General features: G+C 44.4%; 1 protein-coding gene across 3 annotated transcripts in view; it reads left to right on the top strand.

Annotated features, from left to right (window-relative positions):
• The window catches only part of TESK2 (testis associated actin remodelling kinase 2), a 103,640-nt gene that overhangs the window by 15,452 nt on the left and 60,807 nt on the right, over window positions 1-27,381 (top strand). For all 3 annotated transcript variants that reach the window (XM_014610026.3, XM_019489588.2, XM_019489596.2), the window contains exon 3: window positions 19,799-19,920. In XM_014610026.3, coding sequence (XP_014465512.2) covers window positions 19,799-19,920 — 122 coding nt within the window. The remainder of the gene's footprint in view (window positions 1-19,798; window positions 19,921-27,381) is intronic.

Here is a 27,381-nt window from a genome sequence, read left to right as displayed (position 1 = left end):
TACACTGATCAAAATTGGGACACTTGTTCTAAATTGTGAGTTCATATGTCAAACTGCCTGACAGGCCGTGGGAGGGACCAGCTGGTAGGATTTCACCTGCAGTTGCTATTAAGGCAAACAGAGCATTTGTCTATTTCACAAGTTTCTTTGGAGATTAGAGAACGTCAGTGACAGCCTATAGGGGTATTTTTCTCCTTGCTGTGCTTTGTGTACAAGGTATAACCTCAAGGGAAGTCGGATGTTTAAGAGTAGTAGTTGGTATTTCAGAGATGTATAGGGTATAAAGCCAGAAGGGATCATTGTATGTTTCACCAGTTACTTGGTACAGAGTCAAATAGCGTTTGGCTAAAGCTTGTCTCCCAGAAAGGCATTGTCTTGTGTGGGTTTTTTTTTAAATCTCCCCAGGTGTTCAGATACATAATTTCTGCTGGTACTCTCTGCTCTACTGGTGAATTGCTCTCACCGATATCAGTTGGTACCTAATTTCCTCCTTGTACTTTTTGGGCTTCATCTTCGATTCATTATATCCTCTCATACCCTCTTATTTCCAAGGTGCAGATACTTGTACATCTTCAAACCATCTCTGAATCTCTTTAATATGTTAAACAGCTTGAGCTCAGTACAGAATTCTCCAGTACTTGGATCACTCTTTTGTGTGGATATTCTCTGCAGCATTTCAACTTTTTCCAGTATTTTTCTCAATATTTCTGTCTGAATTGTGGTCACCAGAATGATGTGTCAGGGATGAGCAAGATAAAGCCTGTGTGCCAGATCTGGCCCATGGAGCTGTCATCTGCCCTGAAGGCCAGAAATTTGGTAGTTGGAGGAGCAGTAGCTGCTGCCATTTGGGTGGTGGCAGTACTCATTGTGGCTCCCAAATTGCAGCACCATGAGCCAGATGACATGGCTCTGCAGGCTGGCCCTGTGCCACTGAACCAGGTGAGTTGGACACCACTGGTATACAGTAATCTCATATTTGTCTTGTCAGTGCTATGTGCACAGTTGAAATCAGTTCCTTAGTTATACTTGTTGTCCCCTGTTTATATATCCAGGAATTGCATTGCTTCTATCTTGCCTTTCTATTGCACTGGGACATCATTTTGAGTTGCTTGTCCTTTTTCCAAATCGCTGCTTTTCAGGATCCAGCCTCCTGTTCCATAGATATGGTTTGCATTCCTTGTTTCTAGATGAATGATCTTACATTTGGCTATGTTTTTTAATAGTCCTAGGTTACCAAATAGTCCAGATTCTTTGATGCAACTGCCATATTACTTATTCTTCTGCCAGTACATGTCATTCCTAAATGTTAATCACCAGTGACTTCATCAGCAAATTGGAAGTAAAATTGAATACTGTTGGCAGCTATCCTGCAAGTTCCTTCAGTGAGTAAATATATTGATCCATTTAAGTTGCATGTTACTGGTGCATGGGAGAGTCCTGATATTTTTAATGGAACTGTGGTACTCTCCAGTGCATTAAAAAATCTTTTCACTCATCCGTGTCCCTTGCACCAATATTGGCTGTTGTCAGTGGTGTTGGAGGAACTGCAGATGACAAGTAATGTGGTAAAGAGGAGAGAGGGGGATAACTAACCATTAATCCATGCAGAGACCCAGACTGAAGGAGAGATTGGGAACCGTGAATTTAGAACAATGTGGGGAGCACACTTCAAAACTAGAATCCGCAGTTAACGTGGTAAAAGTAAATGATAAAATATTTGCACTTCTAATGGTTTTTAAAATACAAATACGAGCCTATGCATCATTGGTCTTCGTGCTGAGACTGCCAGAAATGGAATTGGCCTGCAGACAAACTGCCCTCTCTTATTGTTGGAGGTGGTTCCTCCCTGGCAGGGCTCGAGCATGCTGGCTGCGTGTTGCAGAAAAGCTGTCTGTACGGCACCTGTTCTCTGCATAAACAGGACTTCAGACTTGACAGGCATTGGTATGGCAGCCATCACTAGCACTAGGTGAATTTATATACAGGAAGGCTTTAAAAAAAAAAAAAAAAAAAAAAAAAAATCGATATGAAAAGCAGAGTCTGGAAGTAAAGAGTAAATGTTTGATTTTCATGATATATTCACACTAAACCTGTGTGTTTATGCTTAGATGTAAAAAGGTGATAACCGCCCTTACGTTTTATTTGTAAAGACCAATCTATTCCTGTTGCAGCAGAAACTGGGACTTAATTTAAATGATGAGTATTGTGTAGGGCATATCATTGACTCATACAGTTTGCATATTCAGAGGCAGGGTTTAAACCTTAACTTCACTGGACCCCCTTCAACTCCCATCTGTGTCTTTTTTTTTTTTTTTTGAAGCAGAAAATTCATCTGTGGAGAGGATGGTGCACTTGTACAATTTTCAGCGTGCAGATGAAGACAGGAAAAATAGTGGTTTTGATTATGAGAGCCGTTAGGCCATGAGGTCTATTGGGGGGAGCTTCTTGCAACCACAGCTTGCTTCATGTTGCTTGTGCAAACACATTTTTGGTCCTTGGACTTGCAGCATACTAACGGACAGTTCTCTCCTTGCCCTCCTTAGTACATGAAACACTTCTTCTCTTAAAGTATCCTTTGTAGTGGCCATTACACATAACAGTTCTTTGGAGCTTTTGTATTTGCTATGCTTTTGGTAGGATATTTTGAGAGGTAGGCAACTGTGTTAGCCTGAAGTCAGGCAGAAGAATTAAGGCTGCATGCACTAAAGCATCTTAGCAATTATTTTATTATACTTAGAAATACTCACAGAAAGTGAGACAAATGACTAAAGGCCTTGCCTGTGCAAATATCCCTGAAATGTTTTCTTTCTCCATTTCCAGTTACCTAGCAAAGTAGCGTACAAGCATAAGACTTCTTTCGTGTGTATGTATGGCTAACTTCAGGGAAACCCTATCCTGCGGGCAGCTAACACGGTGCTGTAAGAGTGTGCCTATTAGACTGCTTGATGTGCTGAGCGCCACAACTTCTATTAAATGGTTCTGCAGACCTACAACAGAGCAGGTTTCCGTCGAATGTATTAATGACCTGCAATTAAATATTTCCAGCAGCGGGGTTAAAATATTATGAAAGCAACACTGTAGAAGTTAGCTAGTAACTTGCTAAAGCATACAGGAAACCTCAAATCCAGCTCTGCATTTTCTTCTTGTCTTTACCACTTGATCTGAAGGTTCTCTGTTCCTTGTTCTTAACATGTCATTATGAACACTTATTGCCAGGCCTGTAGCAGGAAAATGAATTCATTGCCTGCATTGAAGTGTAAATAGGGGGTGTGTTAGAGTAACCATCCTTCCATAGTTGCTTAAAACAGTGATGTGAAGATGTACAATAACCTTGTTGTTTGTGGGCCCTGCATAAGACCATTAGGTGACTAGCTTGTAAAGGGCTTGATTTGTTTTTATACATTTCTAAAATCCTAAAAGAGGACATGTTTCTATGCTGTAGACACTATCGATTTATTCTAGGATCAAGACTTTTTTTTAAATGCTGATGCCAGACCTATACAGTTTTCTAGCACTGAAGATGGGGAGGAAGATAATCAATGTTACACTGGAATAAGGGTAGGAAAAAGCTGCCAATATAATGCAAGGGCTGGAGAAAAAAACGCCTTCCAGCTGCAATCAACAGTTATTCTGTAGCTTTATTGGAGAGATAATTGAGACGTGACTCTGTCACTGTGTGTAGGTAGAAAATGCCAGTACTAAAGGGCTTAGTTCGGGGAAACTGCTTTGGTATGTCTTTATTCATCACAATTTCCAGAAAGGACCCCTGCTAAATGGGCAGAAACAATTGGTGACAGACAGGGGGGACAAGGCTGAACTCCTCAACAAGTTCTTTGCCTCAGTGTCCCTAAGTGAGGGGCACAACAAGTCTCTCACTGGGGTTGTAGAGAGGCAGCAGCAAGGCACCAGACTGCCATGCGTAGATCCTGAGATGGTGCAGAGTCACTTGGAAGAACTGGATGCCTTTAAGTCGGCAGGCCCGGATGAGCTCCATCCGACGGTGCTGAAGGCACTGGCCAACATCATTGCAGAGCCACTGGCGGGAATATTCGAACGCTCGTGGCGCACGGGCCAAGTCCCGGAGGACTGGAAAAGGGCCAATGTGGTCCCCGTTTTCAAGAAGGGGAGGAAGGAGGACCCGGGCAACTATAGGCCAGTCAGTCTCGCCTCCATCCTTGGCAAAGTCTTTGAAAAAATTATCAAGGCTCACATTTGCGAGAGCCCGGCAAGACAAATTATGCTGAGGGGAAACCAGCATGGGTTTGTGGCGGGCAGATCGTGCCTGACCAGTCTAGTCTCTTTCTATGACCAGGTTACGAAACACCTGGACACAGGAGGAGGGGTGGATGTCGTATACTTAGACTTCAGGAAGGCCTTCGATACGGTATCCCACCCCATAAGGTGAACAAGTTAAGAGGCTGTGACGTGGATGACTGCACAGTCCGGTGGGTGGCGAATTGGCTAGAGGGTCGCACCCAAAGAGTCGTGGTGGATGGGTCGGTCTCGACCTGGAAGGGTGTGGGCAGTGGGGTCCCGCAGGGCTCGGTCCTTGGACCGATACTCTTTAATGTCTTCATCAGCGACTTGGACGAGGGAGTCAAATGTACTCTGTCCAAGTTTGCAGATGACACAAAGCTATGGGAATTGCCCCACAAACACCAGCTTCCTTGCTGAAGCTATTTTTACCAGCACTGAGTCAGTTATCTTCAGGTACCAACTTCACTGGACTAGATGTTGTGTGCAGATGCTTAACTCTGACTCCCAAAACAAGTGCTTTGCTCCCAGTGTAGTAATGGCCTGAGATCTCACAGTGGCCAGAGGAAATGCTACAAGGACTTGTTGGAGGCATACCTCAAGAAAACATGCTGAATTAGAAGGAGCTGTCTGCCAGGTGATGCCGGTGATCCTGCAACCTCAACTAAGCATCAGCCTGTTTCGAGGTAAAGTGTCTCGTCCTTGAAGCAGAGAAGAGAGAACAGAGGCAGGAAAGGGAGATGAATCCCAGCCTGCAGCCTGTGGAAAGGCCTGCAGCTTCTGTGGACAGATCTGTGGCTCAATGGTTTGGACTCTTAAGTCATCTTAAGACCCATCAGTGAGCCATGGTAGAGATCATCCTCCTATTGAGGGATTGCCAATGACTAAAGGGCTTCTTAATTAAACGGACAAAGCCATAATGAGAAACTGGCTAGAAGCTGAATTTAGGCCAGTTAAACATGCACCCAATTTCTAGTTTATAGCGGTGAAAGGTGAGTAACCACTAGAACAAACACGAAGTGAAGCAGTGGATTCTGTCTTCAAATCAAGCTTGGATGACTTTTAGGAGGAGGATCTACCAATAGTCAGACACACAGTTCAGTATAGGAGTAACTGGCCTGAACTGTGATGGTATGTATTTACAGAGGGCGTCAGACTAGATTACTGTGCTCCTTTCTGGCCTGATCAGCGTTGTCGGTAGCAGTACAGGTCTGTCCCATAACTACCGGCAGCTTGAGCAAATTTAGTCTTGTGTCCAGCAATCTTTTTCTCGGACAGTTCTCCCATTTTTAGATGCAGGTTTTTCACCTGGCTTCTTTGCTTTATGCAGCGGAGGCCAGGAAACATCTTCAGCCTAAAGTGGGAAAGGGGTGCAAGGTGAGCAGGTTCTGGCTGAAAATGCAGTGCGTTTGCCTTTCTGCAGTTTTTCTGTATTGAGTTGAAGCTCTGCTCGGCTCTTGCTTGCAACTTGGACCTTTTTGGCACAGTTTTTGTGCATCCTTTAGCCCATAAAAACTAAGTAAGTAAAGAGCTATTGCCAGTTTCTTGAAGAGGGGACCTGATCTATATTCTGCTTGATCTGGGTGCACCTTGAACTGAATATAGCCTTACCTTTTTTTTTTTTTTTTCTACAGACTTCCCTCCCTAAAGTAGCTCCATAACCTGTTTTGAAATGAGGAAATGATACTGAGGGATTACTTCACCCACCACTGAAATAGCTCTCATTTAACAGCGGTGCTGCACCACAAGAATTTAGAGCAGGCAATGAAGTATGCTGTTTTATAGAGAGGAATTTGGCCAGGCCTCTGGAGCTAGGAACTTGACTTATTTTAATTGTGTCATGGGCAGATCTATGGCTCATCCAAAAGAGAGAACTTTTGCAATGATGATGATCCCTAAACCTCATCAGTCTTGGGACAGTGCTTTGATGGTGCCCAGTGTATCAGTACTTAGTGTGTCTGTCTCCAGACTTCTGGATGCTTTCTGCTCCATCATGCCTGCTAGACTCTCACCTTGTCTGTAAATGAGGGCTGCTTGGAGCCTGCAGAAAACTAGATGTGCCTGAAGTAGATGCTGGCCTCAGTGAGTAGTGGGCCAAAGGAGGTACCAAGCCCCCTCCTATAGATTGAGTGCTTTTTGCTCCTACTTTGTTATATGTATGGTCCCTTGCAATAAGAAGTTACTGACCATGAGGATCTGGTTCTTCATGACATGATGTCCATATGGGTTTCCTAACCTGACATTTTTGCCCCCTGCTTCTGCTTTTATTGATCCTTGCTCCTCTGGGCTTCAGTTTTGGCAAAGGAAGTAAGTGCTGGTTGGGGCTGCTGAACCATTGGCATACTTGGGTGGAGAGCCAGAGAATATCTAGGGTGCATGCAAAGCTCCAGTGAAGAATCTGATTGCACGTGCACAGAACAGAGTCCACTTGGGCAAGAAGTCTCCAACAAAACAGTTACTTAAGCAGCCATTATTTCCTAGACCGTTTCAAGTCAGGTCAGTCCCAAGACTGCTGCGACCATTGGGGAGCACCTTGGATGCTGTAACAACCCTTAGTTTCATTCCATCAAATATCTGTGCCTTTAGGTCCTGAGGCTTGGTCTTAAACACCTGTGTTAGTCTAAGATAGCTCTTCTTGGAGAAACGAGGAGAGAGACTGGGAACAGAGTAAAGCAGGGGAGGGGAGGAGAAGTGGCACAATCCTTTTTTTTTTTTTTTTTTTTTTTTTTTTTTTTTTTTTTTTTTTTTTAACTAATATCTAGAAATAGTTTTTGCTTTTCTTACCACATTGGATCATGAAAGCAGGGAGAGAGGTTACCACAGTGCATTCAGTAGTCCACTTGCCACACCATCACTTGATGCCTGCTTTTAAAGCAAGTACCAGAGTGACCAAGTAGCAGATTTGCTACGTTTGCATGCAGTGTCTTAGAAACTCACTTTCAGCATGAAATCCATTTTGCTATGGACAACTTTGAATTTGCTTGAATTACAAGACCAAAGATTACTGTGACTGAAATAAATGAGTTATCCTCTCTCCCCTTTCTTTTGGTTTGTTTCCTTTGCATGGTCCATCTCTGTGTTTCCTGCCATGGGTAGTCTGTCCTGTGCTTAGCCACTCTGGGGTGGAAGGTCTTTCTAATATAAGTGACAGAGATTCAGGTTAGATGTCCATTCCACATCAGATGGCGGGCTGTACTGATGTAATCACAGAATGATAGAAAATTAGGAGCAATTAGAAGTAGGAAAGTTAGTCCTACTCGTAAACCAGTGTTCTCCTGCAAGAAAGCTGGTTTGTGCCCCAACCAATTTAGAAATAAAAGTTAAAAGAAAATACTGCAGAGAGCTGTAACTTTTAAAACAGCACTGCCCTCAGCCTACGCATCTGGGATAGCCATAACTTCTCCCTTTCGGCAGATGTGGCAGTGAGGCAAGACCGTAATTTCCAAAAAAAACCTAGTGATCTTGCTTCTACTAAACCACTAGCCATGATGGCCACTCCCCTTCTCTGCCTTCAGCACATGTGGAGACCTTCTTGTCTTGCCTGGGATTTTGGCTAGGCCTCCTTCTGTTGGTCTCTCGGGGGGTGTAGAAGAGTTGTGGGGGTCTTCATGGTTAAAGCTGGGGAGCGAGCAGGGGGTCCTGGTCGACACTGGTCTGCCTCTGAGGCAGCTGGTGCATGTCTGTGACTAGCTATTGATGTTACGGGGACGTTGATCGGAGCCGACTACCGTCACTGAAACGCGAGCAATTGCGTTACTGTCTTAGTTGCTCTTTCCCCTCACTTCAGTAAATAAAACACAGTGGCGGAAGCTACGGGACACCCCAGGTGACGTCTTGGAAAAGTAAGTTTAGCTATTTATAACCTTTGGAGCTTTGTGAATAAATGACAGTGTTCGGTCAAACTCTGCCCCTTGGACACTGAATCAGACATACTTTCACTTAAGATATCTTAGGAGATTATCCATTGCATTTTAAATATGAAGTACCTTTTTGGAGCAGTACTGGAAGCACTTCAGGAAGGGCTTTTAGATGTATCAGACTGTTGGTACATGGATATTTTCTTCTTTACTGTATTTCCCAGTAACCAAAAATGCTACTCTTGTACCCCAAATCTCCTCTTATTTAAAGCTGTTGCAGAATCATGAATGCAGTTTTAATTCTACCATAGGCACTTCCCTAGCGATGGACTAGCATCCTGAACACTGCCTATTAGGATGAAGTGTAAGGAGAAGCTTCTTAGCAAGTTTTCAATCATAAAAACGGAACTTGGTGAGGAAAAAAAATGCTGTCAAGACATTTTTTTTGCTAGAAATGTTTTTTCAAGTTCCTCATGAAGATGCTAGAAAGGAAATCAGCAGATATTATATTATTTTGGGTAACTTGTGACCAACAAGTCACTTATGCAGTGGGAAAGGGGTTAATTGAGTACCAGATACGAGATATAATGTGATCCTAAAGACTGAAGGGACAGATCATGTAGTCTTTTTATCTCAAGTTGTGCTCCAGGCTTTGATGTATGGTTATTTGTATTGTATCTTTTTTTTTTTTTTTCAAACGGGCTCAGAAAAAAATTGTAGTTTAATGGAAATGTATTAGCTGTGAATTATAAAATCCGAGCCATAAAGGGAATAATTACAGGGTAATATTTAGCTTTTGGGTGGGGAAGATTTAAGTTCTTGTCTCTTTTGTGGTTCATCATGAAGATATGCAAGTACTGTGCAAAAGTGGTCTATGAAGGTAAAGCTCATAGCTCCCCTCGCATGTAGATAAGCTTAATCCTCTTCATTTTACTGATCGGGGTAGGAGGACTTGAAGTCCAGAGATGAATTGCTATGCCCAAGGCCTCTTGGTGAGCTGGTTTTAGTGCAGGACTGAGTCCAATCCTGAACTCTGTTTCAACATACTTTTGTTGCCTGCCTTACAGCTTTATCATGACTTTTAAAGTGCAATAAAGAAATAAACTCCCTTTATTACTTTTTTTTTCTTTGCTTGCCACTGTGTGCACTGTTTGCTGACACTGTTAAATTGTGTGCCTCTCTGAACTTGCCCATAGGAGGTTGAGTGTGGCTTTATATAATGGTACTAGATGACCTTGTGAGGTCCCTTCCAGCCCTGCTTTCTTTTCCTACTCTGCTGAAATAGCAATAAAATGAGTGAACTTCTCTGGAGCGCTGGCCATGCTGTGTTTACACAGATCTGATCTCAAACTCTGGGTCAGTACTCCTTTGATAAGACTGTATGCTTTCTCCTCATAAAAGCAAAAAGGGACAACAGTCTTAATGATTTGATCAAGAACAAACTAATGACGGGGAAAAAATGCAGGTTCTTATCAGTAAATGGCACATACAGATATTGTGTTCCATGTTTCTTCTGTGTTTGATCTCCATTGCACACTACAAATTCAAAACAGAAGGGATTTTTTTCATATAATGAATGAATAAATGAATTTTAAAAGTAACAAACTATACAAGTTTTTCATTTGCTGTAAATTTTAGCTTGGTTTGACAGAGATTGCATTAGGATAACTTATTTGATCTTTATAATATAGAGTATATCATCTCAACTACAAACTTATTACCTTTCAGAATGTAACATAACTTGGTTTCACCTCCATTCCCACTAGCACATCTATCATGGTACTGGGAGGATTTCTTAGGGACAAAACCCTTAAAATGCAGAGTAGGCTCTCTCTCGAAAGACATCAATGATGGAAATCTGCAGCAATTTTGAATCTATTCATCTGTGTTTTATGAGGGGGCAGTATTTAGAATTACTTCTGAACGTGTGTTTAAAATCCTAATGATGCAATTCCAGTTGGCTTTGGTTAGGAAAGCATTGTTCTCTTGCGCATATATTTCCCTCCCTCTGAAGAATTGGAAGTAGGGGTGTTAATATAACAACTAATCAGTGTGAAAACCATCCTAAACCAATGTTACTACTTCACTTTTTTCTTGAAGTAATTTAGCTGTAATAAACTCTTACTTGGCACCCAGACTACCCCAGTGTCATCTTCCTTTGTAACCTGAGAAATGTTGGTCTTGAAGAACTGGTATTATAAAGTATGGATGTCCAAAGATGCTGGTGGCCACCTCTCCCACTTCTGTGCAATGTGGGAGAGCTCAGGGCTCCATGTGCCACCTGCGCAGTGGGGGTTCCCATGGGGCTGCCTTTAGCATGTGCCAGTGATCTAAAGGAACCTGTGTATAGGGATAAACTGGTGTGTTTTGTAAATCATAGGAAATTGAGGTTAGAAGGGACCTTGGGAGGTCATCTGGTTCAGCCCCCTGCTCAAAGAGGGACCATGCCCAGCTATCTCATCCCAGCCAAGGCTTTGTGTAACTGGGTGTATCTACATGTTCATGAATGCACTATAATTATAGCACATTAAGCTTATTACCTATAATTATAGGTACTACCTTAATGTGCTGTAATTAGTGCTACTGCACATTAGTGCTGGCACATGCTTTTTTGGTGACACTAATGCACAGTAGACTTCCTGCCATGCTAATGCACAGTAGAATTAAAAACCCATGCTAATGCATAGTAGGATTACTCTACTGTCCTCAAAGCATTTCATGTAGATGTGTCCACTGGGTCTTAAAAACCTCCAAGGATGGAGACTCCACCACCTCTCTGGGGAGCCTGTTCCAGTGCTTTAGTACCCTCCTGGTGAGAAATTCTTCCTAATATCTAACCTACGCTTCCCTTGCTGGAACCTAAGACCTGTTGCTCCTTGTTCTGTTATCTGCCACCACTGAGGAAATTGGGAGAGTGAAACACTTGTATATAAAGGGGAAAAAAATCTTGGTTTTGGAAAAGTAGGGGAAATCTAACAAGTTGGAATAAGGGGTGGCAGGAGTTAATGGAAAAGAACACTTATACAATTGAAACTTGTACTTTCAGGGTTGGCTCATCATTTGACAGCTTCTGCCATTGAGATGCCAGCAATGCTTACTTAAGTAAAGGAAAATTCATCCGTGTGCGAGATGTGGGCTGTGTCACTCTGGTCCAGATTGCTGCTGTTTTATGACCAGGCTTTCTTTTAAAGTTTTTTGGGGTATAATTTTCACTGAGCCCTTCTGCCCTGTTGCAAAGGTGTCTTTGGAAGAGGGGAGAGATTCGGAGACAGAAGGAGAATTCAGGTTGTGGAGAAGAAGATCACTGTGGTACTTTGGATGTAGTGGCGATTGGATTCGCAGGCGAGATGGGCCGTCTGCAGATGAAGTCTAGCAGTGGGAGAGTAAGGTGGGAATGGATGTTGGTGACTAAAGATAAGGAAGTCCCGTGATTTGGTGAGAGACTCGGGCTGGGGTAGAGCGGGAACATATGCATGTGGTGCTGGTGAGTTGTGGCACATGTTCTAAAAGGTGGTGAGGTGGGAAAATAAGGAGCTGGAGAAGGGGAAGGCAAAAGGAAGTGGAAGGAATAAACTCGGCTTTGGAGAACTACTGTGGATGCCAGTGAAGAATGCAAGAGGAGGCAGTGCCGATAGAGATGGTCAATAGCCTTTTGTTGCTGAGGTATTAACTAACTAGGGAAGAATAAGTGTAGTTAATGAGAAGCCACAGGAAAAGCTGAGACCTGTAAATGTGTCGATCTGATTTCACCTTTAGGAAGTGTTCTTAAGACGTGTATCTTAAGGACACGCCTGGAAAAGGTCAAATTAAGTCCGAGTCAGCTTGGCTTTGGGAAGGCAAGTCGGGTGTCTGTGCGCACACATCTGTCAGTCCCTTCCCCCATGTAAATTCTGCTCCTTCTCCTTGGCGTAGTTGGTTTTCTTAATGCTTGCATTTACAAAAAGCTTTGACAGTTTTTTGTTTTGTTTTTTTTTTACGTGAAGGATTCTTTAATAATCTTTCAAAATGGTTTGGCTTCCTTTTTATGAAAAGGGATAAAGAATTAATGAATGCAGAGCATAAATTTTTGACATTAAAGACGCACTCTTTGCAAATATATATGAAAGTCCTTATAAAAAGGCAAAGCCTTAATAAGTGAAATTATTAAATATTTACAGAGGATTTGAAGCAGGAGTGGAGCCTTGGAGGATATAGCTGACTCTCTTTCTTCTCCTCCCCCAATTGATAATGTGGGGATCAGGTTTAGGACTTGTTTGCACTGATGCAAACCTGATTGTTTGAATGAAAAGTATTTGTACATGGGGCATGCACTTTTATATATGTACTCTGAACTGGTAAATTGCTTCTGAGATTTGCTTCCTGTCAGTATTGGGAGTAAGTTCCCATCAGAGTTGCATATATTATAGTTACGTTGATATGATGACCTCTGTCCTCCATAGTGTTCAGGTGATTTGTCGGTGGCTTTCTCATGCTGTTTCTGCCTTTGCTGGTGGGCCTGTTTACTTGTGGGACCCCTGCTGCTCTGTGGTCAAGGTGTACCTTCCTGTTTTTCTGTTTTCAAAGCTAGCATGTGATCGGGGTCTGCCTCTCTTTGGACTCCAAGAATCTCTCTAGCTAGCCCTTTGCTGTGCTTGTCATGCTTCCAGTTGGACCCGTGCTGCAGTCCTGCATCTCCTTGCCCTCGGGGGAGAGGTGAATGTACAGGGAACTGCTATGGCATTGACCAAGCAAGGTCACAACCAGGATGTTAAGTGGAACTGTGCCCAAATCATGGGCATGCCTGCAGGTTCAGGATTAAAACAAGGCAGCTGATAGCACACCAGCCACCTCTCCATAGTATGAAGAGTTGGACTGGATTTTGGCACAAGATGCTGGCACAGACCTTCCCTTTCCTTTGGGCATGACTGATAGAGAAGAAAATGCAAAGGACTACACAACTGCCTCCTACCTGGCAGCCAGGAACACTGATACACTGGAGCCTGGCCAAGGTGCTGCATGCACACGGGGCTCAGGTAGTCGGTCCTGCTCCAGTTGCTCAGGGCCAAAAGGCTGCTGACACAGGCTGTAAGCAGCACTGGCAAGCATCATTGCATCTGTCTTTTATTATAAGTGAGTGGTATTGCTTGCCAAGGTATGACAGGTGTTTGCTTTATTCCAGGTACTGGATGCTGCTTTCTTGGGCAGATATGAGCAGTATCTTTTGCCTTCTGTCCCCTTTCTTAGCAATAGTTTCCTTCTTCTTGCTCAAAGGGCTGCCCACAGTTGGTAGCAACGCACTAGAGAGGCTGCCTATTCTGCAATGGCCAAGCAGTCTTTCCTTCCCACTTCTATCCCAGTACTCTCTCATCCTCCTCTCAAACAAACCTTTTACCCCTTGTGTGTTCACACCAGTAACTCTAGTCATCTTATTAACTAGCTGCATCTCCTGTCCCACCAGTGTCTCTGTCTTCATCCCCAAATACGCCACGTACTCACCACTTGACTGCACCATGGGGGGGAGGGAAATAGCTTGTCCTCCATAATGTGTTTGAGAACCAGGCATTTAGCATTTGTGTTATAAAATAACCAGCACCTTTTGGATCAGGCTGGACACTAACTTCATTAACATAATGCTTGCATGCCAGCAATAAATTGTCTTATCAGTGCCAATTTCAAGAGGTTTTTCTTGGGAGAACCTTACAAAGGGATTTTTTTTATCAATAAACCTTGGGCACTTTTATCAGTAAAGCATCATAAATGCATTTTCCTGTTCTGTTAGGAACCATAATGTAACAACAAGCAAGCTGTATCTAGACAGCACATTGCATAGTGCAGTTTACAAGGCACCAGTACTGTTAAGATCCTCAGTACCTACAACATGTTGCAGAGACTATATATAAAAAAGGAGCTTTAAGGCTGCCCTCTCCCTAGCTCCTGAATAAGTAGCTATTAAGTAGTAGCTGGTCCCTCCAGCTATGCAGAATACCAGAAAGTTGCATTTTGGTGAATGACCGCAGTATGTTGCTTCCTGGCTTCCCTCTTAACGTTCATAAATGGATAGCTGTGTTGCCATTTCATCACATGGCAAAAACCTTCATTCACCATGCACATCCTCCTGAAACCAGAACACAGGCACTGACGGTCGTGGCAGCGCCTTCTCAACTCTGCTTCAGGCCATGTCCCAAATCTGCTCTTGGAGACCTAGCCCCGTACTGAAATGAAATGCAGCACCACAAGGCTCCAACGTGGCCTGCGTTGCGGCCAGTTGGCCCTACAACTACCAATATAGTCTCTTTGAGCTGGGGAGGTGCTGTCTCCAGAGTGTCTTGAGTGGGCAGAGGCCCTGGGAATAGCATCCCAAAATTGGTGAATGAAGCTTTTCTCTCTGCTCCAGTGGAGACTGAACAACGAAGACTAGAAAGGACATGTGTTTGGAGAACCAGCCTGAAGTTCTGGATGCATCTTCCACTGTTCCTCAGAAAGGAGGGAGGAGACTGGGGAAGCTGGGAAAGGACCTTGTGGGTACAGGCAGCTGGCAGGGGAAGGGTTCACTGTGGAAAAGGAGAGGCTGTGATGGAACTGAGATTTGCTGTGACTCTGTGGGCTGTAGGAATGGACATAAGTTGCCGAGGCAGTGGATGGAGGTGAATAGGCAGATTATCCTTGCTGGGAGAGCAATCCTCTATATAAGCTGCTGCTTGCCTGCTTCTCCTCCCACAATGACCCTCCCCTTTCCACCTCCCCTCTCCGTATGCACTGTAGCCTCCAGGTCTGCCAGTCCAGGTTTCATAGTCTCTGGAGGCCTTGTGTGGGAGGAATAGTTTGCCAGCAGATTTCCGTCCAGTGCCCTGCCACACTCTCCACCCTAAGCACGGGTGGGTGATGCACCACTCCAGGTCCTGGGGGATTCCAGGTGGGCTCCAAGACAAAAGGCCAGTCCCTGCAAGCCAAAAGCTCCCAGCACGGTGAGCTGAAATCTCCCTTACCACTTCATTTAAATTCACACTATTTGCCTGGCTGGAAAAATAAAATTTCTCTTTTAACTTTGATTTTTACACTCACACGCATGCACACACACACACCCAAGGTGCTGCTGTTTGTAAAACTCCATGTGTCACAAACCCTGCACGGAGACATTGAGCCTCCCTATGTGAAAGGCACACATCAGCATTTCATCTGAGTATGCTCACAAGAATGCCACAGAGCAATTATGCACCCCATTCCCTCTGCTGATTAACATATTTTATTTAAAAGTAGCAGAAGCTTGCAAAGGAAGCAAAACCGCAGCAGAATGCTCTATGTAGCCCAGCAGAGCCTGACTCAGGCTAATGCTGTAATGCACCACAAACCACGACAAGCAACTCGGAAGTCCTGGGCCAAGTATGTATCCAAAACATGATGTCCTCTTTTTCGGGGCTGATGCAGAAGTCAAGTGAACCGGGCCAGGCAGGATACATCCTAGAGTACTCAAGAAATCGGCTGAGGTAACTGCAGAGCACTGGCTCTTCTCTTTGAGAGGTTGGGGGAGTCTAGCAGACCGCAACAAAAATAGGGGCTGGGAAATGTGAGGAAAGGTTGGAAGAAGTGGGGTTACTTAATCTGAAGAAGATAGGGTTGAGTAGGAGGTGGGGGGTTTGAGAACAGTCCTCAAATACCCAAGTAGTGCTAATAAAGAGGATAATAATAGGTTATTCTCTGTGCCTGCGGAGGACAGGGCAAGAAGTAAATGCCTTAAATTGCCACAGGAGAAATTTAGGTTGTTTCAGGAAGAACTTTCTTGCTAGGAAGGGGGTTAAGTGTTTGTATTTGGTTGTAGAACATCCATCTTTGGAAGTTTTGAAGACCAGATTAGACAAACATGTGCCTGGGATGGTTTAAACAGGGCTGATTTTTTTTTTTGCCTTGACCTCCTGAGAGCCTTCTTGAGGTGACCTTCTGAGCAAGGGCCCTGACAACTAGACTCTTCCTTGATTTGAAAAGGTCTCTGTGGTCACGGCCAGGGGCATGTTGTGATTTAAGCGGCGGTGTCTTGCAGAACATTCAGAATAGAGCAGACGGAGGATTTCTCTTGGCTTCAGAGATTCAGAACGTGGCTGACCCTTTCCCTCCCCGTTCTCGGTGAGGCTCCCTTGCTTTTCCGTATCCTGCACAACAGACTTCCTAGTGAAAAGTTTTGCTGCCTCAACACTTCCACTTGGGGATGGCCACCTACCCTTCAGTCCTTCCAAGCCAAACTCCCCTGCCATCCTGCAGCTGCTCAGACAGTAGTTAAAACAATTATTTAACTGAACACATTGAATATATAAAAGGGTTCAGCAGCCATGACAGGGTCTCCCAAGGCAAGAGGAAGAGCATGGATGTCTCATTTCCACATTTAGTTGTTTGCTCTTTTCTCTCCCTGGGGGGGGAACAGGTGAAAGGCCATGATCCTAAAATTAAGGATCTTTTCTAGCCCAGCCCACACTGACATTGGTGCTGTGGAGCACACCCCTTTGCATTTATGATCTTCGAAGCATGCTGCAGATGGCTTCTGCCCATCATTTCTACGCAGTTGTGGACACCCTGTGTGCAAAGCCATTGATGTTGGCCTGAGGATTGGCAAGCACACTTCTATTAGTATATTTGTCACTGCCAGGTTGGCATCGCAGTTGTCTCCACCACTCGTGAACCCAGGAATAGTGCTGTTTGCAGCAAGGCTGTTTCATTGGAAGTCCCTCCTAAAGCAGTCTCGTGCTCGCCCTTGTTCCTCTTCTCCTTTGAGTACAGCTGCTGGCAGGAAAAAGGAAGCTATAGCTGCTGCTTAATCTGCAGCCCAAAATGCTGGTTAGCAGAGCAGTGAGCTTGCAAAGCTGCAGCCATTTGGCAGTGACCTGTCAAATGCATACAGCCCCTGCCTATGCCCAGCTTCTGGCTTTGCAGCAAGGAGAACTATTTTTGTCCTTAAGGATATTTTAGGGGACTTAAGCAGCAGCAGCGACCTGAAAAGAGGACAGTCATTGACTTGAGGGGAATTGGTGGGACATTGAAATGTCATTAACCAGCTCCTTCCCTGTCACTGTAGTGGCAGGGAATTAGCAGTGCTGTTCCCCCCCCCAATTTTACCTGTGGCAGTCTGTAGGGCGTGCCTGAGTTTGTGCTTTTTGAGAGCTTGAAATGGCTGTTTGGGGAAATTTGGGGATAAATGATTGCCTGAGAACATAGGGGCCTGGACTCAGTCACTCAAGAGGCCCCTGTTTTAAAGTTGAATTTGATCACTTCCAGCTGGCTTCTATATATCCCATATACCACGGGGTCACTCCTATGATGCACAGAGCCAGGGTGCAACGCAGAAGCGCTGGGGGAAATTCATCCAGACTGCTGAGTGCACAGTTGGGAAGCAGCTCTTCTGTGTGTGGAAGAAGTGACTTGCAGTGAAGTAAGAGCCAGCTGTTCACTCTCATGGACCACTGTACATTAGTTTATTTGAAGCAGTTACATCGAAGAATCTTGCCTCAGTAAATCCCATCATTTGGCATGTCTTTAGAGATGAGCTATGAGATGTGATGCATCTTAATGTAGGCAGTGATGTACTAGAGAAGAAATCCTGTCCAAATTGTATTGCAGTTTAAAGGGTGCTGAATGCCTCTGTAGGGGAGAGGAAAAGGGTTGTGATCAAGTGTGCAACACAACAACAACAACAACAAAAGAGTAAGTAGGATGTTGGCTTATATTCAGAAGGCTCAGGGTTTGTGCCAGTGAGTTAAGTGCTGGTTAGACTGTTTCAGAGTGCTCTGTTCAGATTTTGTTCACTTGCTTTGGAGAAAAGTTATCACAAAGGAAGAGTCAGAGTTGAGAGCAGCAGTGTTAAGGACATGGAGGACACATCTACACAAGCTGTTTACTGCGGAGTTGCCTAATTAGTTCCACAGTAAACATCTGTCTGCATGTGCTGTTAGGATGGAGTAAGCTCATTAACTCTGCTGTAGGTTAGTACTTATAAACACAAGTACTATCCTCCGGTGGAGTTTTTTACTCCATAGCAGTGCATGTGTAAACACTGATGGGGCTGGCTGGGGCACAAGGGTGCTTTAGTGCGGGGCTGCCTGCTGACTAACCCTGCACTGAAGTACCCTCTTGCCCCAGGCAGCCCCCTGCAACATGCTGAGCCAGGTTGGAGCAGCCCTGGGCTGGCAGACTGACCGTCCAGACCCCCTGCCAGCTGGGGCTGGTGCGACCCAGACTCAATGTGCTGCGGTCCGGTCCCAGGCGCACGTTCAAACATGGTGCCCAGGAGCAATTAACAACGCAATATGCACCAGAGTTTATTGCTGCATATTAATTGCACATGTAGATGCACCTGCTGGGACCAAATATAAGCAATATTGGGATGGTTGCTCATGAAATGATTGATCTGGCAGAAATGTTGAAATCAGGTAAAGGCTGTTAGAAAAGCTAAAAGCAGGAAGAACAGAACTTTGTGCATAGGTTTGAATTGTGGAAAAGTTGTTAACATAGATTTGTTAAGGAGTTACTTCTATTGAGTGACGGATACGCAGAGTGTTGGTCCAAGTAGTGGGATAGAGCAGAATTAATAATGCTGAATGGCTACAGCAACTTTAATTGGTCCTAAAATGTTACTTTTGTTAAATATTTTTTTAGGTTTGTTTGTGTTATCCCAACACAAACAATACTTATATAGACCTTCCTCTACTGTTGTTTGAAAATCAAATTCACACTGGGCGTGTCTACATGTGCAATTAATGCTATTTGGTTTTACTGCACGGCAGGCTAATTTACTGCACAGTAAGATCCTGCATGTGTAGATGGTGGCACTTTACTGTGCAGTAAATTAGTTTACTGCGTAGTAAAGTATCTCATGTGGATATGGCCACTGGATCTGAAAATGAAGCCGACTTTCTTTTGCTGAACTTGAGAAAGATAGATATAAAAAGTCAAGTCGGCTTAATTAGTAGCAAAAGCATTGACTTGTTAACACCTCTTCTCTTAATACTGGAGGATAAAATATTGATTTGGCTATAATTCAGGATTTTACTGTGACAGTGTCCCTTGGAGGCTACAATGGCTGATTTGGGAATATGATGGTTTAAAGGAGAATTAATGTGTTGTTCCTTTGTATCTGATGGCTTTTTTGGGGGGGCAAGGCTGAAGTTCACTGGAGAGGTAAGTGTGTGTGTGTGTGTGTGTGCGTGCATGCACACACATACATAGCTATGCATATATATGTGTACAAATATCAAACACTAATGTTTGGCCCATTGCTGGATGCAGAGCCTCTATTTTCAGAGTCCTCCTTCTTTCATGTTGGCTTTTGAGATCTGTTTCAGCCATTAGGACCTCTCATAACAGCTACATTTTATGGAACAATAAAACTCACCTCTGCTGGCTTGAGAGATGGAAATGACCACTTCTGAGATGAATTCCCTAATGCTTCCTTTGTTCTTGCTTATACAGACAAGCAGATGACCTTCCCTCCCTCTCTTCCATAAAGCTGTTTTTCCTACAGGTTGAAAAGTAAGAGAGAAGTAGCTGTTTTAAATACTTGAAGCCCTTGGACATGAGAGTGAAGTTAAGTGATGCCATGACTGGTTTGCAGGTTACAAAATAAAGTTCTGGCTTTCTTTTTTGTACGGTCCCATATTAATGGCTCATCGACCTTGTGCCTCTTGCACTTAAGACCTCTTCACCTCCGTTTTCCTTTTATTCTGTAGGTGAGACACAAAACTTCAGACCAGGTGATGGCTTTAAAGATGAACACGCTGAACAGTAACCGAGCAAACATGCTAAAGGAGGTCCAGCTCATGAACAGGCTTTCACATCCAAACATCTTAAGGTACCTTTTTAAGCTTTGATTCTCAGGAGGGTAAATCAGGTCTCTTTGAACAGTTTCTCTTCAGGTTTTGTGTATAACTGATTCATAATAGGTCCATAGGGGAAAGAAGGACTTTGCATACTTTTTTCTGTGGCTGTGAAGGCAGATGAGGGCTGCAACGGGATGGAGGTCTCCGGTTGTCTTGGACATCCTTGCCACTGGGTTCAGGGCTCCCAAGTAGAACGTATGCTCATGTCGTTGAGTAGCTTGCACCTAGTAAGAACTAGTCACTTCTTAAAATCAGGCTTCCAGCTGAAATTGTCCCAGCAGGTGAATTTACAATGTGAAGCTTGAGCTATGATTTCTTCTTGCTAACTTAATTTGCATGGTTGAAGACATTGTGAATGGTCACAGATGAATTGATCTTTAAATGACTACTCCCTGTAAGCATGACTTTCACTGTACGTTACCTGCATATTGTGCAAAGCAGGATTCCTGTCGTTTTGCTTTTAAGTGCACTGCGCTTATTTTGCATGTCCCTTGTCCGTGTGGGACAGGACACGAGGCACTGAGGAGTAGGAGCAAGAGTGTGGTCCTGCTAATGCTTTTCCTTTTGAGGTTAAACAAGCCCGGGCTTTGCAGTAGCTTGTCTTGTGCACGTTCCAAATGCTTCGCAGCGTCTTTTGTTGCTGCCCTTTGAACCTTTTCAGCCGTGGCAAGCAGCTGACACGATTGTTCAGGTGAGGCTGTAACGTTGTGAGAGATCTAATGTGATGATTATCATCTTTTTTCACTATATCCAAGAAACCTGTTTTCTTTCTCTAACTGCTGCTGCTGTTGACCAGGTCCCTTGACTGAGCTATTGTGAAGGCTCAAGTCTTTCCTCGGGGAGTTCTTGAAAGCTCAGAACGCCTTGGGGAGCTTGAAACCGTGTCATATTCTCTTCCTCCTGCCGGCTGTTAATACAGGTCATGGTACCAGTTTGAGGCGCTGTCACTGTTAGTTTTTCTGCCCTGCCAAATGACTATTTTTTTTTTCCCCTTTGGCAGTCAATGTGCGGCAATACTGTACCCTGTTTGTCCCCTCTAATATTAAGTTACTTGGAACTTTATCAGAAAAAACTCACAGAAAGGGTCCTATCAGCTCCTGGTTAACTTCTGCTTTATTATTATTTTTTCTAAGAGAAACTTTGCCAGGTTAGAGAGGCATAATTTTTGCTCACAATAACCATGCTGGTCATAGGTTATCAGATTATGCTTATCCAAGGGTTGCACTAATCTACCCTTAATTAGACTGTCAATCTGTTTTCCCTGTAGCAAAGTGAAGTTTTAATTCCTGGCATCTCTCTGGTTCTCTCTCTCTCTCTCTCTCTCTCTCTCTTATCTATCTTTTAATGGTACCGTAGGGAAAGCTTTCAGTTCTTCAAACCCATAATTTATGTTTTAAGAATACACTTCATTTCAGTGCTTTGTGACTCTTCAGACTGACATGAGGTCGTGGAGGCTGCTACAACTGCTTGAAGTACAGTTTAGAAAAGAGGTGTTTTAGAAATATCGTAAACTCTGTGAAGCCCTGCAGCTCAGTGGCTTCCATTTTAAATGTGCTTAATTTTGTAAATACAAAAAAAAGCTTCTGTTGATTTGCCTGGGCTGCAGACCTGCTCTGAAAGTCGAGACATTCTTATTTGTCCCTTCCCAGAAGGTTCATCCTCATTAGGGAGAAAAATCCAGGAGGCCAGGTGCTGTGTTGAGTTACACCCGAATGTAGTTTTCCTGCCTTCAATTGGGTTGTACAGGTGTGACCATGAACATGAGTAATGGGATTTAGTTCTGGGATAACTCAGTGAAAGATGGCTTGTGACACTCTGATCTGTCTGACCAAATGCCCCTTCTAGCTTTGACATCTAGGAATAACTTGAAGATGGCAAGATTGCACAAATGGAATAATATTGTTGGTTATACACAAAGCAGAAGAGGACTTCAGCTTGGGCTCTTACTGGTTCTTCAGGGTTGATAACAATAAAATCTTCATTTCTTCCCCATGCTCAAGTACACACATGTGACTAAATGTAAAAGAAGCAGCTGAACTGAGTCAGGTGGCATGTTTATATAATGAGTCTTCAGAGTAGACCTCACATTTTTAATTTGCTTGATTTGTGGCCTCTTTCTAAGGGAGGCTTCACTCTGTTAATCACTGATTTTTGTTGTTTGTTTGTTTTTCCCCCTTCTTATTAAAGAAGTGATTAAAGGGATTGCCTCATTGTTTGTATTAAATGCCAACGTAAAAATGTATTTAATTTTGTTAGGTCTCCAGTCTGTCTCTCAGTTCCGTGGTTCCCCTCCACTTAATTATTTTATCTGAGTCCTAACTGATATATCTTCCAGTTTCTCTGTGATACTTGGGGCAGGATTTTGACTTTTTTAAGAGTTGTCCCTCTCTCTGTTCACTGGGGAGTAACATGAAGTACTTTTCTGTTTAACTCTGAGCACTTTATTCTACTTCTTCATTCATATAACTGCATAGAGATCTACAAGGCTAGGTACAGACGTTCAAAAAGCCTGAGACAACATCGATCTAAGTTGCACAGTTTTCTGTAAGTGGTGGAGTTTAGATTGGTAGCAGACGGGACGCACGTTGGCCCTGTGGTGGTGAGGGGGGAAATCTTGGGGCACCTCTACGTGAGCACGGAGGCTACTCCGACGTGCTGTAAATCCAGTGCATTGAAGTAGACTCGATTAGTCACGTCTCCTGGAGCGTGGCAATTGCCGTGCTCCAGCAGCCTCCTGTGTCCCCTGTATCAGCGCCCCTGTGTTTAAAAATGTCAGCTGGGGCACTTGAACTAAAGCTCATCAATGCTTTAGCTGGCATTTTTAGGCATGGGGGCAGTGGCATGCAAGATGTGGCAGTGCTTTTTATTTAATTAAAACGCTGCCCCCTCTACCCCCAGAAAGTGCCCTTAGACTGGGTTCTGCCATTTTTAAACCAGTCAACGTATGCCACACTTCTGTTCTGTTATGGGTATAGACTGGTTTCTGGTTACTCATACTGGTAAAGATGTATTGCCTGTACCTGGCCTTTATCACCTGTGCCCCTAATGCACTGCAGAAAGAAATTAGCCTAGATGCTGTTAAATACTTCTGAAGGAGCTGTTGTTTGTGTGTATATTCACACATGCCAGCATCTTGCTTTTGCAGTATAATGAAAAGAAAAAACTCCACACGCTGACCTACTAACAGCAGCTCGGAGCAGTATCCAGCAGAGAGATTAATCGCTAGGAGAATGTTCTACCACAGCACGGTTCTGCTAAAACATTTTCGGGAATGATCTTCTGGGGTTTTTATGTTGGGATTAGTCGGTATTTAAAGAGAACGAATCTTTTGCAGGAAGTAGCTTTCTTCTTCCAGGGATTTTCAGTTTGCTATTACCACTCTTCCCTTCCCTTTTAACATTTTCCTTCTGAACTTTTCTCCCGGTGTTTATTGCTGGAGGAGTTGTTCTTTTTCTCAGCATGATGTTGATTTGTGCAGTGTTTGGTGTTTAATCAGTTTGCCTCCTCCACCTACCTCCAATATGAGCTCTGGTCTTGTGTATCATGCAATGCTGAGTCTTTTCAGCGTTCGTAAGCTCTGACACTCCCTGCTGTAAAAAGTGGTTGTATATGATAGCGGTTCCTAAACCCTGATCTGCAGCTCACCAGTGAAATCCATTGTGCGTTCCTCCGACTGAAATGTTTTGAGATTCATGCCCTGTTGTAGCTGTATAATGTGGCAAGCATTGGAAGATCTTCTTCCAGGAAGTGGTTTGCAACATTAAAGATGGTTAACCAGTGGTTTTATGACATGAGAAACTGCTCGTCCTAACTATTGACAGAAGCATCATTCAGCTAGTTGCTTTTGCAGCAGTCAGTCATTTCTGCCATAGCAGGTTCTATAATCTGACTTGATTTGTAATATACTAAGTTCTTTTTTAATTGCTCTGGGGTCTCGTTGTATCCTTGGGCATCTTAGTTGAAATTTTCCTTACTTGAAATGAACCATCTTAGTTCAGTATTTCCATTCCAGAGTGTTTATCTGCTAGTCCATGGTCTGTGTGTGTATGTGTATATATGTATATGTTTCTCTCCTTTACAACATGATTCGTGGTAGCCAAGAATCATTTCATCCCACTTTTAATCATTCCAGTCTGTGCCAGATACTAAATTATATGGCTTCTTTCCATGAAGTACATATTCCTGCATGTTCACCATTTGGCTTTCAGACTCTACACCAAAGTTAGTAGTAAAGATACAAGCGGCATCATTATCACTTGCCTGCTTTCTGTATCAGGTGAGCCTTACTGTTGGAAATCCCTACTTGGTTTCTTTGTCCTAACTTGCAGCCACCTACGGCATTGGAGGTTTGGCTTTGGGGCCTGTCAGGATTGCATGGTTTTCTTCCAGTTCTTGGCTTTACGGGGCTTATTTAGATGTATGACCAGGTACCTAGTTTACTTGTGGGGAGAAGCCCCTTGCAGTCCTCTTCTTGGTGCTTGATTGTGCCTGTTTCATTTTTCGAAGGGTGTCTGGGTGATGCTAAGGTGCTGTCATCGTTCTCTTTCCTGGGGCTTAATGAAATGGACTTTCTCTTTCCATATCCAGACTCTGGGAATCATTCATGGGATGATTTCCTTCAGGGAAAATGAGTCTATTTTTCTATTTGTGAAGAAAAAGTAAAGACTAGCACTTGGGAATAGGAGGCTTTCACATTCAGAAGCTGTTGGAATGGAGTATGGGGCTGACTTGGGAATATGTGAGCATGGAATATGGGGTTGGCTTGCTTTTCCTCCTGACTTGCTTCCATCAAATTGTTCAAATTCTGCTTTCAGACAGCTGATCATATCAGATGAGTCTGATGAAATGGAGGCAGTAGCTGTGGAGAGGCTTAACTTGAAACAGCTTTACAGGGGAGGGGAATGTGGTCACTCAGGTGTGCACAGCAGTTCATTCAGCACAACTGATACATCCATGGGTTTCCAGAAGTAGAAGTGAATTAAATTGCTGCACCTCTAAGCTGAGTGGAACAGATTTATAATGCAGCCATTGGTACCAGCATGACTGTTGTCTGTCCACACCCTTAAAATGGTTCTTCACCATTAGGAGACAGTGGCCCAAAGCACCTTGCCGTCTCCCTGAAGACTGCATGCATCCACACTGAATATAAGCATTTATTAAATAAACTTTTAGTCTCCAACACGCGCGTGCCTGTGCCGTGGGCAACTTTTCCTTTTGCGTAACGCTGTGGTAGATGGTAGATCACAAAAGCAGAGCTAATTTGTCAGGCTCTGCTGGGGGTGTTTTGGAAGAAATTCCAGGTTCATTTTTTGTAGCTGTGCTTATACTGCTGGACTAGCTGAAGCAAAAAGCAGTAAAAGCCAAGTTCCCTCATTCGTGTTGAGACAGGACTCCAAACCTGCAGGGAGCAGATTATGCAAAAATGAAGCTTTTTTACTCAATCCCGCTTTGACCAGGATTTCACTCGAACCTGGCTGTTGAGCAGTATTTCCCTTTGCTGATGTTGACATACCCCATTGTCACGAGGTCCTAGCAAAAGCAGCCTACACGGCCATTCTCCTTGACACCCACTAATTCCCTTTTTGTCCTGGTGGAAAGTCACTTCAACAGTCCTCGCTAATGGACCAGCCTCAATCTGCTCCTTCCTCTCCTGTGCTGTCTTTCAAATTAGGGCACTGTCAGTGCAAGATTTGGATTTCAGTCTTTTAATATCACTACTGTTTGCATGAAAAAGTTCTTTATTTAATATGCACTCTGGGGATTTTTCATATAAAAATGTTCTGTACGCAGAAAGTCTTAGCTCATGTCTTTAAGGACTCTCGGGGGAGCATTTTGAAACACTGCTGCGTGTTTGGCAGGGAGTGTGCAGGCAGATTGACTCATTGATTAAACCCACTTTCTGCAAATATAATAAAAAGGCTCTGTGTGTGTGTGCATGTGGTGGGAGCTTTTTCAAGGAGAATTTCTGTCATTTGCTCTTGTATACAAATCTAGCATGCCGGGAGTAGTGCTGAGCTGTTTTCTTTTTCCTGTAGTTGATTCCTCTCCTAAGGCCTCACTTGTGTGGGATAACTTGTAGTTGACTATAGGTGCAGATAGAAGTGACAATTCTTGCATGATCTGGCCCCTGAAAGCGCTCTACAGCTGTGAACAAACACAAGTGCACGGTTACAGAGTGCTTTAAAAGGGCCCAATCCCACTACAGTCTGAACCTTCATTACCAGGGATCCTGGCTTTCTCTGTTTTTAAAAATCACAAAATCTCTGATTTTAACCTCCACCTCCCCGAACTCTCTGATTTTATAACTTTTCAGATACCTATAAATTTTGGTATTTGATTTTGGTTTTTATCATGGAAAATCAGAGCTCCCCCTGCCCCCTTTACTCACCAGGATGCAGGTCCAGCCCTGCCAGAGGGGGACTCCAGCTGCCAGGGCAATGGGGCCAGGGACCCGGGTCTGTAGCCCCATCTCCCACAGCAGTGCCTGAGCCGTGGCTGCTGCCTGCAGGAAGTGGCAGCATCTGCTGTGGCCTGAGCAGGGAACAGAGTGCAGAACCCAACTCCCCCCATCCCCACAGGCAGCATGGCCAGAGCACAGCCCGTGGTGTGGGCAAGGGCAGGCTGTCCGCTGCAGACTTGGGGCTCCCAGCCCTGCATCCTCCTGGGGCCTTGGTGGCCCCGCAGGCAGGACCCGGTGTAGTAGGGGCTGGCAAAGCGCACCATGCTGGCTCGGCAGCAGTGAGGGGTACAACTGTGCCACTGCTGTTTGCAGCAGCAAGGAGCTTACCCATCTGCCCTGCTATGCTAAGTCTCGCCAGCTGGGCTGTGGAGGCCCTGGGGGAGGGCCTGCAGTGGGCAGCCCAGACCTGCCCCCCAGATCTGTGCGTGGGGTGGACACATGTTCCACCCCCCGGAAGTGTGCGCAGTAGTGAGGAGCCAGCCTCTCCACCCCCTGGATGAGCCACCTGCAGCTCCATCCTGCTCCCTGCCCTAGGCCCTGCGGCTGCACGTTCTGACCCCAAGCCCTATGCGCCTCCCCAGTTGGGCAGCAGCCTCAGCCCTCCCTTAATGCTCTTCCTTCCCCCCTGTGGGCACCTCAATCCCCCCCCCCCCCCTCGACTTACCTGTGGGAGCTGCTCTCCAGGCTGCCAAGTGGCCATGTGCAATTACATGCATGTGGCACCCCTTTTCTGAGTGCCCTCCTCCTGCTCCCCCCAGCCCCTTGCAGGCTGCAACTCTGCCAGACTTCAGAGAACTCTGCAAAAATGGAAAATCCATGTTTCCCTGTTAAAACATGGATTTCTCATTCTTTCTCAGTTAAAAGGGAAAATCCCCCCTCTTTTTTTCATTTTCCTGTGGGAAACGGAAAACCCGGATCCCTGCTCATTACATGAGGGTTCAGATGAGGACACTCCAAAGCAGAGTGCCTTCAC

Source organism: Alligator mississippiensis, chromosome 5 (assembly GCF_030867095.1).
Source record: "Alligator mississippiensis isolate rAllMis1 chromosome 5, rAllMis1, whole genome shotgun sequence".
Lineage (NCBI taxonomy): Eukaryota > Metazoa > Chordata > Crocodylia > Alligatoridae > Alligator > Alligator mississippiensis.
This window is presented reverse-complemented; position numbering and strand designations above follow the sequence as displayed.